This window comes from Acanthopagrus latus, chromosome 17, assembly GCF_904848185.1.
Source record: "Acanthopagrus latus isolate v.2019 chromosome 17, fAcaLat1.1, whole genome shotgun sequence".
Classification (NCBI taxonomy): domain Eukaryota; kingdom Metazoa; phylum Chordata; class Actinopteri; order Spariformes; family Sparidae; genus Acanthopagrus; species Acanthopagrus latus.
Genome location: NC_051055.1, coordinates 22039972 through 22057806, shown reverse-complemented (window position 1 = coordinate 22057806; position 17835 = coordinate 22039972). Strand labels below are relative to the sequence as shown.

At 41.0% G+C, this 17835-nt stretch overlaps 4 protein-coding genes across 7 annotated transcripts; all 4 read right to left on the bottom strand.

The window, feature by feature from the left end:
- Positions 1-1286: 1286 nt before the first annotated feature.
- On the bottom strand, positions 1287-5719 carry LOC119005368 (trypsinogen-like protein 3). Of its 4 annotated transcripts, none has more exons than XM_037072926.1 (5): positions 5577-5719; positions 5340-5481; positions 3811-4076; positions 1682-1818; positions 1287-1579 (listed from the first exon to the last, which is right to left on the bottom strand). In XM_037072926.1, the coding sequence occupies exons 1-5, from the start codon at positions 5614-5616 to the stop codon at positions 1391-1393; spliced, it is 774 nt and encodes a 257-aa protein (XP_036928821.1). In that variant the 5' UTR covers positions 5617-5719; the 3' UTR covers positions 1287-1390. The 4 variants fall into 4 exon arrangements, with proteins under 4 accessions (XP_036928821.1, XP_036928822.1, XP_036928819.1 ...); XM_037072927.1 differs by having other exon boundaries at positions 3811-4073; XM_037072924.1 differs by having other exon boundaries at positions 5340-5493; positions 5577-5687.
- Positions 5720-8979: 3260 nt separating this feature from the next.
- Positions 8980-10236, bottom strand: apoc2 (apolipoprotein C-II). Its single transcript, XM_037074466.1, has 4 exons — positions 10122-10236; positions 9830-9892; positions 9586-9742; positions 8980-9494 (listed from the first exon to the last, which is right to left on the bottom strand). The coding sequence occupies exons 2-4, from the start codon at positions 9876-9878 to the stop codon at positions 9407-9409; spliced, it is 294 nt and encodes a 97-aa protein (XP_036930361.1). The 5' UTR covers positions 9879-9892; positions 10122-10236; the 3' UTR covers positions 8980-9406.
- A 2758-nt stretch (positions 10237-12994) lies between these two features.
- On the bottom strand, positions 12995-14658 carry apoa2 (apolipoprotein A-II). Its single transcript, XM_037072956.1, has 4 exons — positions 14547-14658; positions 14292-14336; positions 13641-13872; positions 12995-13435 (listed from the first exon to the last, which is right to left on the bottom strand). The coding sequence occupies exons 2-4, from the start codon at positions 14332-14334 to the stop codon at positions 13279-13281; spliced, it is 432 nt and encodes a 143-aa protein (XP_036928851.1). The 5' UTR covers positions 14335-14336; positions 14547-14658; the 3' UTR covers positions 12995-13278.
- A 1161-nt stretch (positions 14659-15819) lies between these two features.
- On the bottom strand, positions 15820-16938 carry apoc4 (apolipoprotein C-IV). The gene is made up of 4 exons (XM_037072957.1): positions 16841-16938; positions 16513-16558; positions 16314-16398; positions 15820-16174 (listed from the first exon to the last, which is right to left on the bottom strand). Exons 2-4 carry the CDS (start codon positions 16556-16558, stop codon positions 15991-15993), a joined length of 315 nt encoding a protein of 104 aa, XP_036928852.1. The 5' UTR covers positions 16841-16938; the 3' UTR covers positions 15820-15990.
- Positions 16939-17835: the final 897 nt, after the last annotated feature.

The window sequence follows — 17835 nt, the reverse complement described above, 5'->3', positions numbered from 1 at the left end:
ATTAATGCTTCTCACCCCTTTGTCAGGTTGTACATCTCATCACCAGAGCCATTTGATTTCAAATGAGGTGTTTCATTCTGTCTTTTCCAACATCTGTAAATTGTGATCTACCCTTGTAGAATATAAAACTGTGTGCATAATTTGATATATTTTGCAACTTTAGGGCTGCACAACTAGCCACAACCGTAACAGTGAACCGAGAATTGCCTTATCGAATTGTTATAATGGAAGTTTTAGCTTTAGGAGAAACACCATTATTTATTTGGATATTTGTTTCTGGCCACCTAATGAATGTAAGCCTTTAAGTAGTGAACGTCTACAACATAACATTCTCCGTCAATGTCCAATTCATCATCACTGTCGTATGCACAGCAGCCGGTGTGAATTGTACGACTTGCTGTGAAAAACATCTGAGCTAATTAGCAGCAGCTATTAGCCTAATGGTTTCAGGCAAATGAGTAAAAAGGTGCGATCACAGTGTAAAGGGTGTACTAACTGGCTGTCATGAATAAAGCATGATCTCTCAAAACACATTACATTTTATTTTTGCATTTGTTACGTTTTTTGCTGCATATGTCTAGCTTGCTGTTTGAGACTGCTGTGTAATGTTAACAAGTCAATTAATCTCACCTAGAGTATCACTTTCATGAAATGCAAAAGAGCTGTGTCTCCCTTAAAGGTGTAATTTGTAGATTATAGCCAGAACTTGAAGGTTGCTCCAAAAACATAGGGGGCAGTATATCACCAAAGTAACCACAACTGCTGCTCTTTGCTAGCTTTCCTTGACTGTAGCTAGCTGTCATTGGCTAATTAGCTTAGTCTTATTTCCAAGACTGCCTCTGTGAGTTTTGTTAAGTTCATGTGAAGTTTGCGTGAGGTGTGTTTTAGCAGAAGTTATCCCTGTCGAGGAAATGACCCCAAGCTTGACTTCTTTCAGTAAAAGAGAGAAACTTGAATTCAGAAGGCGTGTGCTTGTATTTGTCTGTTATGGAAAATAGAAGAGATAGTGATAGTGATAGTGATAGTTTGTGAGTTTATCCTCTCTGAAGGACCCATGTAGGAGTAAGTGGCATCTGGCAGTCAGGTTGTATGTTTCAAACAACTTAATGTGCTCTATCTTATAAAGGTATATAAAAGAAACCACTCTGGCCGCTAGAAACAAAAGGTCCTCTCTAGGGTCGGTGTTCAGTTTGTCTGTTCTGGGCTACTGTAGAAACATGGCGCCGCAACATGGCAGACTCCCTGGAACAGGACCCATTCCCTCTGTATATACAAACGGCTCATTCTCAGGTAACAAAAGTACAACAACTTTTATTTTCAGGTGGTTATACACTCATGAAAACAGAGTACATAATTATGAATACAATATTAAATCCATAAATCCCCAGCCTCACATTGTCATCGCCCCTGGAGTTGTATCAAGAGGGGGTCTGTAGGTGTCCATCACACTCTTGATCCAGTTATTGTACAGGCACAGCTTAGAGTGGATGCTTGGATGAGCTGGGTCACTGCAGCCATGCGCGAACCACTGCACACCCTGCAACTGTCCATCACACACCATCACACTGCCACGGTCACCCTGTAGAAGGATGAGGAAGGAGAGATGGATGAGAGGTTAGATGTCAGGGGCGAGAAATACAGCAGTCCATTACAGAGTCGTTTGTGTTGTGACCAAGCTCACCAGGCAGTTATCTGTGTTTGCTTGGCCAGCGCAGATCATATATGGGCTCCAGAACAGGTCCACAGGGAATGTGTTCATGCAGGTCTGGTCATCCACAATGGGCACATTTATACACTTCAGGCGCTGATCAGGCTCATCTGTTTTGAAGAGGAATGAGGTGGGTTACTACTCTGATTCATTTAAACATCTGTGATGTTACTACCGTTTACTGTGCTATATTCTGTACCATCACTCATTTATCTGCCACTCATTGTCATTCTTTCCCTCAGCAGGTTTATGGATTACTTCCCATTACCACTCCTTGCACTGGAGCGTGAAAGTCTAAACCTTGGGTAAGTACTGTTTTCAAGGCCTACCTCTTTTTAATTAGTGTTGATCACCGACCGGGCATTTTGACAGCCAATTAGAACCTCCTCTGATTAAAGAAAGCCATTTATAGCCATTATTAAAACAGAACTTTCATGCCTTGTTGCAGCTGCAGTGACCAGAATATTAATTAGCTTTTTAGCTCAAGTACACACTCACCTGCTGACCAGATTCCAGCATCCCCCTGAGTCATGGTGAAGAAGCAATACTAGTACAGTTTAGATTTCTTTCTCTTAATTAAGCCTGAATGTTCGATAATTGCTACCCGCTGCAAAGTGAGTGGTACTACTCGTTCCCTGCCGTCACTCCATGAGCATTCGTTTGAAAGAGGCCAATAGCACTGCATTATTTCACTTGAATGTGAACAAAAGTTTTTCCTCCACTTAATTGTGTGGTTCTTGATAATAAATGGCACTTGTTTTGTGCCGTAAAATAATAAAATGGGGGTTTTCTTGTAATTTGACACACTGGAGCTGATAGGAGTTTTCCAGTTTTTCATAAGCCTGTATATTAATGGCAGTATTTTTTGTGACAGGAAGAAATTAATTAGCGGTCTAAAGTTGATAGGTGAGTTGTGTAGTTTATTATTACCACTGTATGAGCCATAGAGCAACATTCACAAGGATACAATTATGGGTCACCAAATTGCAGGTTTTTTGTCGAACACCCAATGAAGTGCAGTGTCAGAGCTGAGTTCAAGCTGAAGGTCGAATGAGTCTGGATAAGTGGGGGAGACATGGTCAGTGTGGCTTTCCTATTCATCAGCAAGAGCTGGATGTGAGATTTTAAGTTTCTGTCAACAGTGCTATGCCTCAAGGGCTAGAATACCAAATGGAGATTAGTCTGGTGCAACATCTTGCTGCAGTTACACATGTTGCAGTGAGGAAAAAAACAAAGGGTGAGGGGTTAGACAGCACCGTCAGCTGCTCCAGTAAGGACACACATGATATATTTATGTATATGACGTGATGTACGATAATTATTAAGGGCATTGTTCTGTTGTGGGGCTTCACACCTGGCGGACACTCATGTTTCCCCCCTTATATACACTGCAACCTCTCTTGCTCCAGGCTATGCAAAAGAGTGTCTTCATCCAAATTACCTAAGATTAATGGAATTTAATTTGCTGCTCAGCGCACATTTTAATAAAGGATTTGAATGAAACATCTCTCCTTAGAATCCGTACCTAATACAATGGAGCTGAATAGATGACCCACAAAATTAACTGTCTCCAATTTTGACCGGAACATTTTCGCTTGAAGAAAAAAGTCTGTATGAAGCTAACCACAGCAAGGCCTGAGTACAGTTTTTAGGCAGTAGTAACTCTCACTTGAAAATGTTCTGATGTGCATTACTTTGCAGATTCAGATCCTGAATAAAAATATATATAAATAACAAATAAATTATGATGTATTATCTTAAAGTGCTGTAAGCTGCCCATTAATAACAATTTGAATCAGCTCCACCTTTGCCAGCTGCAACATTAAAATGATGCTCACACATAATGCATCACTATTTATAATTCGATAATATAATATAGTTTACTCTGAAGTTTGTTTTTTTCCTGCATTATCGTACTTACAGTTTTTGTATGTTTTGATGGTGATGCTATGGTGCAAAGAACATTTTGAGTGTTTTCTGCATTGCAACCCCCCTGAGACCAGATTATGGAACACTGGCTTTGCTGCAATTATACTAATTTCTGATGTGCTGACAAGTTAACAAGGTGTCAAAGCCACAGTGGGACCTTTGAGTCCTCTTACAGTGATTTGGGATGGTGGATCCCCAACCGCTGACGGAGCAGTTCTCTCCAGGTTGTGCACAGCGACTGGCCAGAGGGATGGGCTGGACGAACTGGTTGAAGCGGGCGGGTGAGGCCAGACGGACCATGGTGAGGCTGTGGATGGGTGAGCGGGATGAGCGGTACGGGCCGTGTCTGATTACGTCGGCAACATCGATGTGCTGCTCTGTGCCCTCCTCCAAAGTAATGTCGTGCTCCCCAAGAGACGCAATGGTGCTGTAGGGTCTGCTTGGAGAAGGGGAAAGAAGGACTCTGATTTATTAAGCACCTTTCAGGCCTCAGGCAGAAGCAGGCCCATGACCGAGGAACAGTGAGCCCTAATCCGACACAAACAGCAGGTTAATCAATGTGATTTAACAAAAGTGACTGCACAAAACTTTTATTTGTTGTTGATTCCAGTGACCCCTATGGACAAAAGATGATGATGGTCAAACAAATTAAACTTTTGCTTAGCCCATGTTGGGGGCAAAAGTGCCCTCTTGGATGCCCCTATGGAAGATAGAACATGATAAAGTGCCCTCTAGAGTACCCTTCCAGTGGAGAAAACTTAATAAAACCTCCTCCAGGATGGCCCTCCATTAGAGAAAACGTGATAAATCGTCCCCTTAGGTGCCCTTTCAGTGGAGAAAGCGTAATAAAGCCTCCCCTAGGGTGCCGCTCCATTGGAGAAAGCAAGTTAAAGCGCCCTCCAGGGTGTCCTTCCAGTGGAGAAAACAAGATAAAGTGCACTATAGGACGCTCCTCCAGTGGACAAATCCCTGACAAATGGCATGAACATGACAAAGGGCACCCTAGAGAGCTCTATGCCACATTTATGCCATTTATCAGAGTCTAGTTCAAAGTTTGTGGAGGAACAAAAGACAAACTTGCAGCAAAATTTCTTACCTAACTAGAGCATTATTATGCAGTAAAAGACAAACCTCTACACCCCTTGATTGACTCTTCCAATCATATCAGTAAGATATTAGACATAACATTGAGGCATTTGCACTTCTACAAAATGTAAAAAAAAAAAAAAAAGAAAGAAAGAAAAACAGCTGACAAAGATGTTCGACTTATTCATGAATCACTTTTGTGGGGGCAACAAAAAAATAAAAAACTTGCAAGTTTTTTGATTATGTCAGGAAAAAAATTGTGCGAGACACCGGAGGAGCTGGAGACTGAGGGTCATGCAAAGGCTGCAGCCCTTGAATAAAAGTATGGAAAGTTGCTCGACTTGAATAATGCATGGTCAAGTTCTGGTAAAGTCAACTACATCAAGCAACTCCGCCAGGCTTTTCCAAGCTTACATGTGAATTTACTGCTGATATTTGGGGATATATTTGGGTATAACATAAATAGGAATGCTGCAATTAGATTGAAAATACTGCACAACAAAAACAAATGCATAATTTTTACTTCAAATATCTTGTTTTGAATGACTGACGTGGACAAGACATTAAGAATGATGCCTTTCATTCGACATCAGCAGCCACAGTCGGACATAGTTACCTGGGTGCACATTCAAAGGAGGTCACTATCCACCATTCATTAATGAGAGCTCCGCTGCAGGCCACTCCTCCACCATGCAGACGCACCTGCCAGGGTCTGGAGTGAGGCTGGCACACCTTGTAGTCCCCCAGGGGAGACGCTCCTGCAGCAACACCAACAAGACCACAGAGAAACTAAATGTCTATTCCTGCATTCATTTCTTTTATTCTAGTAACAAGAGTAATAGTAAATATCTACCTGCGAGCCCCAAAGCAATAACCAGAAGGAGAAGATTCATGTTGTGTTGCTGTTTCTGTTGTGTTCTTCTGCAGATCTGATGGTGTGTGATGGCTGTTGTGATTAGTCGGGCTTTTTAAGAGACCTGTAGGAGGAAGTGCTTTATTACTGCTGAGCATCATTTCTAGTCAAGCAGTAACCTTTGAAATAACCTTATCAGAGACATTTTCAACATCGGCAACTAACAGAACATCCGGTTTAAGTGACACACCTTGTTTCCAGCAACACCTGAGTCCTCTCTCGAAGACAAAGATGTCCTTCAGGTACAGCACAGAGACATTTGCTCAGACATAATACATCCAATTGGCAGTTTTTTGTGTTTTTGGTGAAGGTGATGTGTTCTTTTCATAGAGCATAAAGGCACAGATTCTTTTGGCTCAGTGGGCGATATTAAAACACTCTTTTATGGTGGACTTTGCTAAGTGCCCTCTAAAATGAACAATGGCTACATAGATAAATGAACAAAGCTTTGGTAACACTGCGAGAAGTAATAATAAAGGAGATAAGAGAGGAGATATTAAACCCGCTGCTGTTTATAACGTTAATCTTTTACTGTGATGCAATTTTAAAAGGCTTGTCTTGTAATATCAAGGATTGCACAACTCAGAGTGCCCTTCTGGGAAACCAGACTATTTGCTAATAATACTCTCTTTCCCTTTAAGTCTCCATGGAAACGATTAGAAATAATGACTTCTGACTTTTACATTTACAAAATTGAGCTCCAATTTTCGCAGCAAGACTCACTGATTGCAGTACAAATTATGTTTCTCGGGCAGGTGAACTGATTCATTCCTCACATAATCACATGTTTTGTGGACATTTTTCTCTGAAAGGTTCATTTGGTCTATGTTTGTTATTTTACCTCTTTCCCATAAGCATCTTCTCCATAGCAGATACAAGTCTTCCTGGGCCCATACATTAAGATAAAATAATATAAATCATCCATAGAATCTGAAATTGTGAGATCCTGAAGAAGTATGAAATCAAAATTTGATCAAACAACCAAATCAATAAAGGCACAAAACTATCAATAATAATTGATGGTTTTGTTCCACTTACCACATATAATTACAATTAAGGCAAAGCTAATAAGAACAACAATAAAGCTACATTCAAGCACAAAACATCTATGATATTCACAGATATAAGACGACAAGAGAAAATCACATTTTATGTATGTGTAGTCATATTCAGACATACATTTGTTTTATTCTTCTAAAATATTGCTTTTTTTCACCTGGCTTCAGTTGAGTTTGTTATTGCATAGCAGGAACATCTGTACAGTATCAAGTCTTTGTTTTGGACTAACTGATGTTGATGGAGGTCCTTTTTATTTACAGCAGGTAGGAAAAACATCTTAACAACACTGAAGACTAATTAATGATTCATCCTTGATTGCTGGAGTAATACACCGCAGAGATAGGCGATAAGAAGAGTTTGTTACCAGAAAAAATGAAAAAAGAGGAATAGACAGTTGAGTTTGCATCAGGGTAATTAGTCATATGTAGGTCAACATGAGGTCAGTTATATGTGTTGGGCGAGAAAAAGAGTCAGCTCAGTCAGAGCACCGGTCATGATAACAGTAATAGAAGAAGTAACAAAGGAGGAGCAAGTAAATAGATACAAGATAAACACATGTAACACAATAGGAATATATGAAATTCAGGATTTGTTTGTAAAAGTGTTTAGTTATGTAGGCAGGTACTTGTGTAATGGAAGTTGCTGAAGTTGTTGGTGCTGTTGAATCTGTTGATGCTGAGGATTTTTTGATCGAGACAGGCGGCAAATCTCCGGTTTCCCTGAGCTGATGTTAACATTTTGCCGTTTATAATTCGATTGCTTTGGATTCTTTTCCCCTGAAATAAAAATATGCCACTCATGAAACATCTGTTTAATATGGGAAGAGAGACATAGAGCAGCAATTTTAATTAGTCTGCTATCGGTATTGTCTCTCTCAGGTGAAATAAATTCACAGGGAGCGATGGCAGACTTTCAAACGTTTGTCACAGTCGTAACAGAACTGACTGAACCTCGTTTGTAACTCATAATGATCCCATCAACGAGAAAACATGACAAAGACATGTCAAAAAGAAGTCAAACTAGATTTTGATAACTCAATTTTTTTAGCAAAATGATATGATTCAAGCAAGTTTCATTGTAAGAGATGGTGTTTTTTTTTTTTTGCGTTAGGTAACTGTTCAAGTAAAATGACCTAAATTAGGAAGCGTTACTGATTAGTATTAAACCTGATAATAAGTCAGGTAAGGTCATATTTTAGTGGTTTTAGGGGAATGTGTTGGTATCAGTAACGACCCTGGAACACACAGTAATCATTTGCAGTGTTGATGCCACTCTGCACACACTGAACAAGTTAGAAGAAAAACTTCCACGACTGGAAACGGGACCATAACAGGAGCACATGATTAACATAATTAAACAGTGCTGTTGCTTCTACTGTATGTGTGGAAACGGCGTGTTACATCTGCAATTGCGATAGGTGGACAGCTGTGAAGTAAAGATGTGAATGCACCCCAATCAAAGCCGAGCAAAGCCACAGGAAGTTGTGATTGCCGGAGCATCCTCCTCCTTCCTGCGGTGTGATGTAGAGAGTTTGCATCGGGTGCGGATGCCCCACAATTGACCGTTCTCAAAGCAAAGGTCTGATCATGGCTGTCAGCTGCAGGACAAATTCACCCGAGTCTGGGTACAAACACTGACTGACTTCAAACACAAGAATCCGCATGTGACATTCTATCGAAATTATTCGTCTGCATAAGCTACACCACGGTTGTTTAGCACCCGTAGCAGCAGAAGCGTTAGATTATCATCATCCTTGAAATACAAATGTGAAGGCTGTCCTGTGTCTGTCTGCTGGAGATGGATCTGTTGTAGCAACTGAACAAAATGAGACTTGAAAGCAAATTTATCTTGTCTGTCTTGTGTTGCTTGCAGCCTCAGCAGCAGCCACATGTTGTAGATTTATGCATTAATTAAAAATCACAACAGCCTTGCATCACTGCTTGTCAGAACACCACAAAACAAACATCACAGCCTTTGCTGTTTATTCATCTCTGTCGCTCGTGCTCTCTCTCTCTCTCGCTCACTGTCTGCGCTCACATTTTCACATGTTGTTTCTTTTAATCCATTATTAATTGCAACAGAAGCCTCTGTTCTGGCGCTGCCTCGGCTGATAAAGAGTCTGGTGCCTCATCGCAGATCCAGCCAGACGCCGACGTGCGATCCTTTGCATCAGTGGCATCAAAGTGGAACACAGGTCTTTGCACAAAGAGACGGAAGGAATGTGCACAATTAACTTAATCAAACAGTAGAATAAACCCTCATTTATCAACCACAGACATCCTCATTTTTTTGTATAAATACTTTATTTCAAGATATGACACAAACTTATCAAAATTATTTAGAGGTGGGCTGACTGTTGGAGTCAGCTACGATGAGTTGAAAACACCAGTAGGTGGCAATAGATTGTTAATTTTCCTGGCTTTTGCAATTCCAAGACCCATGGACACATTTGATGGTACATGGTGAGGTGCTGTGTGCTTCCTTCTTTGCTCTGTCCAGTTCCTCTGTGTTGAAAGGATTATAGCTCCCACTGGGTGGTTATCATTTACCACCACTGCACTGGCTGTGAAAAAATTACCACAAATAGCACCAGGGTCCAATATTTCTGATGCTGTTTAAGGTTTTGAGGCTTTACTGATGTGAGATAAGTTCAGAATGCTGAGAGTGAAAGTTCTTATTCTAAGGTAATTGGAAATCAGTTGTCCTCTATATTACTGGGAGTAAAAGATGTGGTAAAGCTGGTCCTGCACAATGCCAGCGTAGGTGCTCGCCACTTCGGTGGTGTCAGCGTAAAGATTCCTGTGGACGACACACGGAGAGAGACGAGTTTAGAAATGAATCCACACAGTTATTCTTTGACTGCTACGATAAATCATCTAAAATGTCTTACTTTGCCTTCTCCTCCAGCTTCAGGCCCTTGATGCTTTCTATGTATTCAGTGGCAGTGTTGACGGCGCTGTCGTAGTAGGACCTGAAGGTACCTGTGATCTTGGAGATGGTCCCCTGCTCCTCCTCAGCCTGCCTCGTTATGCGGAAGCTGTCAGCGCCTGCACGAAAACAGGTCAGAGGGGTCAAACGATTGAAAAATGTGTCGTTTTCTGTATTAAGCCTAATGATCTAAAACATTTACTTACCGAGAGTGAGGAGCGCAACCAGCACAGTAATGACCAGCAGCTTATTCATGGTGTCACTCGTGTCTGAAGGGAGAGAGAATTTAAAGCTTTCCTCGCTGTATCCACCAGGGTGAGACATTGTCATGCATTTCTACTCCTCCAGCATGAAATTCTCACTTGAAACTTACTTCCAATTCTGTTGAGCGCAAAGCTCACATCTCAAAATCTTTCAAATGTTCTCTTGTCTAACACAACATTCATGCATTTCTGAGACTATCTTTGAATCTTTGAAGTAAAAGGAGTTAGTACTTACTATATTCCTCTCCAGAAATGACTGAGGTGAAGAAAACAGAGTAAGAGGCTCCACTGGCCCAACCTGTTTATATAGGAGCGATGTGTTGACTTGTCGCTCCCAGAGCCAAAGTGCACTGTGTGGTAGATAAACCAGTGCTGTCGCCTGTTGCGTGTTTGTGTCGGTATGTGTGATACTGTGTTTTGATAATAATAAAAAAAAAAAAACACACATTAACTCAGTAAACAGGAGGATGTGAATAAAGCATCAAAAGAGGCTTTTAAATGTAATCAACAGCCACTGAGGGATTTAGTCTGATTTGATTTCAGAGGCTGAAGGTCGCCTCGCAGGTGATATTTTCCACTATTCGTGTGACGCTAACTTTGAGCACACCAGAATCAATTGTTTAAAATTGATTAGGTCTGCAGTTCATTAATGCAGCACACTCTTACACCTTGCCCTGGTGACAACCTGTAAGGTGGTGACTTACATAATGGTGGTGATGCGTTCGTGTCACCTTGCAATAGTCCTAAGTCTGGTCGTAAGTCTTGAGTGACTTATCTGGAGTTGAACACGTCACCCGGCTTGTTCGGGTTATGAAATGTTTTCGTCCAGCGGGATTAGATTTATTGAAGTGCAGTAAAAAAAGACTTCCAGATCTTTCTTATGAAGGTTTATGTGAGGTTATTGGTTGTTTTGAAGTTGAAGTAGAACCTCTGCCTCGCTTCTGTCCTGGGATTTTAATCAGAAATGGAAAAATAGAGTGTTTCAGATTTGATGTTAAATGAAACTGGCAGTACAGAGTGCAGTCTGTTTTTGGTGGGTTGGGAAGTTAAACAGCATTACCTATCTTCAAGTGCTTCAGTGCAAAAGAATACAGGACTGTGCACCAACAAACATTAATATGGGTCATATTAAGCTCATTTTACTGTCGAGCTCCTTCGTCATTTTCCTGAAGATGAGCTGCAGAGGTGACATGGTGCATCTTTAATACCCTATCTTAAAAAGGTAAGTGAGTTAGTGAGTGCAAATGCTTTTTTGCTTATTTATTTATACAGCACCTTTATTTTTACAGACATAGCGAAAAGCAGGACACTCAGGAAGATAATATAACAAGACATATGGACAGTCAAGCCAAACACGGGGTAAACCAAGATAAGGAGAAGTTAAGACAAGAATATGTGAACATGTGCATTGATATACATGTAAATACAAATATGAAAAATACAAGTAAAAAGAAGAAAAGCAACAAAAAAACCCTGAAAAAGCAACATAAGAGCAATGCAAAATAAAATAGGACAGAATCACTGAAGCATTATCATTAAACCTCATTAGAAGAAGTCAATTAACTCAATATCATGCGTTTTGCTTTTAGAAGTCGTTTTCTCTGCAACGGCTCCGTGTTGATCGAGTCCCGAGCAAACATCCCAGCCAATCATGTGATCCAGCCTCACATGTCATGTCGCTGGTGACCCGAGAGCTCAGGTCGGTTTGAGGACAGCTGCGGGCGGCAGTAGGATGCAAACGTTAGATTGAATCCAGCTGGTTTTGGTGCTGTGACGACTCGTCTCCGCTACAGATGGCACTGAGCTGCACAACGGTGCTTTCGGTGCTCACACAAACAATGACATGATATTCTATCAGTCGCCTTCTCTGTTGCCTTTGTGTCACGCCTGGAGCACTGTGATCACACAGTGGAGATATGTGTGTACAGGTAATCAAAAAGCTGAAAGGCTTGAAAAGTCTCAAATGAGGCAGGAACCAGCACATCTTCTTGCTTTTGCACAAAAAGTACCTAAAAAAATTACTTGAGTGACAGTAATGATATCGTTTTAAAATATCACTTTGGTAAAAGTAAAAAAATTTAGAGTAAAAATATAATAAACTCTATAACTAAATATTTGTCATCGCTGCTTTAGTTACTCTTCAGATTACAATGTTTCATATCCTCCCTGTCCAGTGACAATCAGGTCTCATTCAAAATATGGTGATTTTTAATGTGAAGTGTTTTTTTTTTTTATAGGTTGAGATATTCTCCCAAAATATCCCGCACACATAAATGTGCCAGTAATACCAGTCAAAACAAACAAACTAACAAACATATAAGAGTTGAATATTGGAAGGGACAGTTGTTGATATTAAAAGGGGCCGTGTGGAACTTCTCTGCTGGAAACGTGTCATGTTACAATTCGCTCACATACAGCCGATAAGAAGGTGGTTGATACAAGTGAATTGCTATAAAACTGTTACATCAAGCCCCTTTAATACACACATCATTTTATTTAGAGTGTAAACAAACAACTTGATTCATTTAGTCTACAACAGAGACATGAAAGCAGAAATCAGCCCCGATTGGATCACCGGTCGGCTTCATTTCCCCCTGAGATTTGTTGCCTCGTGGCAGACAGAGCAGCACTGCACAGTGAAAGTGCAGTTTACAGGCAACCGATTCACACACAGATGGTGTCGTCGGTCCACAGCCATTACATTGTGCAATCAACATTGTTTTAATAATGACACGATGATACCACCACAGTGTGCCATCGGGGAACAAAGTTGGACCAAACTGAGCCTGTGATTGAAGCAAAGATGAAAAAAATGTACTGATACATTATGTATTTATTATAGAAATCTTTATTTATTAACTTCTACTAAAAATATGACACAAATGAATGCCTTGTGTCTGTTTTTACCCGGGGAGTTCCAGCAGTTTTTAACTTAATTAAGATTTCTAAATATAATTAAATAACTCAGTGATTAGTGGAGTCTTGAACAGCTTTTTGTTCTGCTCATAAAAATAATGACAGGATGACTTGTGCCAGAAAACGTAAGCGTCATGATATCAGCTCTGACAGTAAACCCACCAGTCTCCAAAGGAAGAAGCACATCTCGAATAGTTTCCAGTTCATTTTTATTAATGAACGCACTCACACATATACATACACAGTCACACTTTGGTTAGTGTATCAAACAAAAAATACTGTACATGCACAATTTGCATAGGTGGTGTTGACGTGTTTGCCCTGCTGTTAACTCTGCGCGACTAGGCGAGGATGTAGGTGAATAGAGGCAAAAGGATTGTGTTTGCATTGTGCATTGCTTTTAAACTGGTGTACTTTCTAAGAGCTATCATCTATTACAGGATGCTGACAGGTGGTTTCGCTCCAGTTGGTCGTCTTTACTCGGCGGGCATGACTTTGTCCAGGTATACCTTGGCCTCGGAGATGGTGTCAGCCAGCCATTCGCCAATGTGGGGGCGGAGGTACTCATTGTATGCGCCCAGCAATTTTAAGCGGGCCTTGTCAACCAGGGGAGATGCCTCCTCACCCATGGCACTGCACAGACAGGAGGAGACAAATGATTTGAGGTCGTGTCAGTGGTTAAAAGATTTATCAGCTACCTTTGTTTTTCTGTTTATGTGATATTTCCAATAGAAAACTGTGGTGTATTGGTATCTCCTGGTTCTTTTTCACAGCATATTTACAGATGACACATTTCTAATCATTAGGCTGTAAACCAGCTAAAGGGGTCTTCACTCACGTGGCGACCTTGACGAGGGCTTGGAACTCGGGCTTGGCCTGCAGAGTCTCGGCGTATTCTCTGACAGCCTGTCCACGGCCATCTTGGCTGACCTGCTCCACCATGGGACCAGAGGCGGTCTGCGCCCGGTTGAGAAGGTTCAGCACCCTCTTGTAGAAGGTACCTTTGTACTCATTGTATTTGTCAACAAGCTCCTGAGGTGGATCAGGAATCTCACACAGGCTCACGGAGACTGGAATGAAGTCAGAATGGTAGGATTGTTATGTCAGAACCGGTGCTGTGCATATCTTGTTTTCTCACTCCTATGCAGTAATTGTGTCCACAGTCAGATTTCTTTGAACAGTGTTCACTGAAATACTGTCTACCGCTATTTAAAGATTAGTCTTCATCTTGCATGTCAACCACAGATAAAGCAGTGTAAAAAAAATAAAACAGCCATGATGCAGTGTCTATAAAATCACAGCAACACATGTGAATGCAAATGAACTATTGAATCATTTCTACAACATGGACTGCATAGTCGTAAAGATGAAAAGCAAATTCTATTTAAAGTCAGTTGCTTCAAATGGCTCTCTGTCTGCAGAGAGGTTCTAGTTCAAAATCAAATCCATGTGTGGCAGTCGCTCAGATTGCGCCGGTGTGCTGCCTTACCCTGCAGAGCGAGGATCAGTGCCAGGGCATACTTTGCATGCATCGCTGTAACAAAGGTGAAAAAAAGGAAGAAAATAAATAAAACTGAACGGAAGTTTGGTAAATTCTAATTATTTTCCAAAGCTGACATTTTAACATTAGCAGAGTTTGTGAAGCCGATAAAGCTGCGGACACAGAATGCAAAAAATCATATACAATAGCTTAGCTTTTTACAAAAATAGATCTGCTCAGGAGAAGCTTCGGAAGAGGGATTACCTGCTGATGAGTTGGATGTACAAATCCAAGAAGTGACAGTCTTCTCTGAGGGCGAGTTGTCTGTAACTCGGAGCTCACATCTGGCCCGGATGATATAGGGGGGGACTGCAAACAAACGTCATCTGATGAGCATACACACACCTACACACACACACACACACACACACACATGCACACACACGCACGCACACACATACATGCACGTACACACACACGCACACACACACATGTTCACCCACACAAAGTCCAGCGTGCATGATTTTCACCTTAAATACTGTATGTTGAAATGTGGCCGAGTTGTTGTGCAATGTTCCTCAAATGTAAATTTTTATCTGCAGTCGTACGACGATGCACTCGGAGCCCTCCTGATACTGCGTAAGTGGTGGGCAAAATTCATAGTGCACGCACCGTGTGTCATAATTGTCCCATGTGGTGGGAGGAAAAAAAAAAAAACGCTCAAAGCAGCTTGTGTGTTGTTAACATGCAGTTTAACAGATTAACTCTTTGTTAATCGGCAGAATCACTTCACAGCGTCTGCTCGGATCAGAGTCAAATGGTCAGCAGGTCGATAAGCCAGGACCCGTCTAGACACACTGTTCTGAGGCCAGACCGATGCATGCTGGGATTTCTGCCTTCACCTTTCACCCTGATGCCCATGAGACAGACAGCAGGCGGGGGGGGGGGTCATTCCAGAAAGAGTTGAAAGTTTTCCCTCTTTTATTTATTTATTGTTCCTGTGCTTTCATCTAGACTTTTGCAGGATGGTTAGATTTACTTATTCAGTGGTAGAACTTAATGTGGCATGGAAACATCTAGAGCAAAAGGAAATCACAGATTATGTGTTTGTGAATGGCTGTGAATTTACCTTTTTATTAAAGCCTCATCAATATATCGATTAGCCGATATTAGCCAAAATTGGTCCATTGCATTTATATTGTATCGGCCCACATGTTATCCTGTATGCGCCAATATGAATATGGGGTAATTTATGGAAGTTTCAGTGCACAGATGTAAATTTGATGATAATATCCTTCGTTGCATATCTTTGTTATGAGTACAAAGAATACATGTGTATAACGGCCAATTTATTGATAATGGAAATATCAGTGTTGGCATCACCCCCCAATAATTACAAGCATCATTCAGGTTGTACTTGTTATCAAATCATTGTATTCACTGCTGCTTTCAGACATTCCATTTTTTGATCTTTACCTCGGTTCTTGCAGCGCAGACATACATACTCCATACTACATACATACACTACAGAGGGAAGTGGAGCCACATGAGTTTTATTTTCAACTTGATTCTTTTTGTATTTGACATAACCAGCAAAGCCTTGTGAAACTTCAAGACATGATCACTGCAGTGATGAGTGGTTAGATTTATTCATGTGACGTGGGGAAAATATGAATTTATTGGCACTTCATCTTTCACGTCAGATGGGCTAGTTTGCGTTGAATGGCATATAGCTGCTGATGGTCGTCTGGATCTTCTCATACACGGAGCTTTTGACATCCGAGGCCCAGTCAGCATAGCTGCTGGTCACTGGTTGGATGTGGTCCTCATAGTAAGTACCAACAAAGCCCAGCACTGCATCCCTCAAACCCTGGACTTTATCTTTGGCTTCCCTGTGAGATGCAAAAGTACACAAAAAAGTACCCAGGTACATAAAACATGCACCTCAACGAGCGCACACACAATATTTTAGCAATTCTGATAACTGGCAGTCATTTACAAGACAACTGAATGATGATGAGCAGGAACTACCAGGCTTTCTCCGTCAGCCTCTGCAGTATTCCTGGATTGTCAGTGAGTGCCGGTGCCGATGTCTGGGCCAAAAGTGGGCCACATGCTGCAGAGGAAGATGTTTGTCAGACAAGAAGAGCGAAAACAGAACTGGAAGCAGGCTCAGAAATCCAGGAACTGAGACTTAAGATGTAGAACTAATCTTTTTATAAAGCCGTACCTTGCATCAGTAGGATGAGACTGAAAACAAGCTCTTTCACGAACATCTGGCACAACCGCAGAGGAGAGAAACACCATCAGCAGCTTATGTGTCATAATGTTTGTTTTTTGTAATGTTAAATACGACCAGGGGATGAAATTAAACTACCACTTAAGGGATTCTCAGCACGTAATGCTACAGAATCCTGTCTGCTCAGAAACCCTGTCCCCCTGTGGCTGCAGAATCATCATATCAAATAAAATCACAGATTTAAAAACAAAATTTGACCACAAGTTCGTCAACATCACAACAAACAAGAGGCGAAGAAGTGACAGAGGGTGTTTTTTACCTTTTTCCTCTGGTTCCGGTCAACAGAAGTTGAATGAAACAAGTGTTATTGAGCCATTTTATTTGTATTGGGTGACCGCAGGAGCTGTGTACATTGATCTAGATCGGGTGATCATTCAACATGTTCTTTTTTCTTTCTTTTTTTTTCCTCTTATTGACAAAACTGTGAGAGATAGCAAAACAACAAGACAAACAAAGTGAGGGTCTGTTTTCTGTGTGACTGCATCTGTTACGGTTTTGTGGCGCTGCAATGATGAGCTGATTAACTGGTTTGTCATTCGGGGAAAAACAATTAGATTGTTGATTTCAGTCAGCGTTAGATCAGGTAGCAGCTTTTTGAATGTAAAGAATTGCTGCATTTTTTTTTTTTTTTTTCCAATTATGATTGCAAACTGGACTAGTGTTGTTTTTGGCCAGAGAGTTCTGGGGAATTGTGTTGGGCAATTTTCACAGCATTATTTAGATCTAAGAGACTAATAGAGAGGAAATTAAACTGATTAACCGTGAAAACATTCAGCAGATGAATTAATTGAATGAAATGTAAGTAGTTAGTTGCAGCCCGGCCGCTATGACACTCTCACAAATAAGAAAAGATGTAAACATGGACACGACACACACAGAAAGTGCACAGATACATTTACTTTTTGAAGAGCAGAAAGACAGGACTGTCTAATGCGGGGGAGGATTAGGGCCACTGAGAAAGAAAAATAGTCAGAAGTCTAAATTGTTGTAACAGTGGCCCTTATCTTCTGATGTACTCCTGGCCCAATGTTCTGATCTTTTTTTGTGTAACATGAGAGCTGCTGGTTATCACAGATAATTTCTTCCCTCCCCCATTAAAAGTCAGCTGGATTACAATTTTAATGTTGGTGACCAAGTTAAGACACATTGTGCTTCAGATCTGCAGAACCTGAACCCTTGATATCTTTTCAAGATCAACATTAGCTGAGTTCAGTAACTGTCCGAGCGCCCTTTGGATCAGATATCTCAACCCGT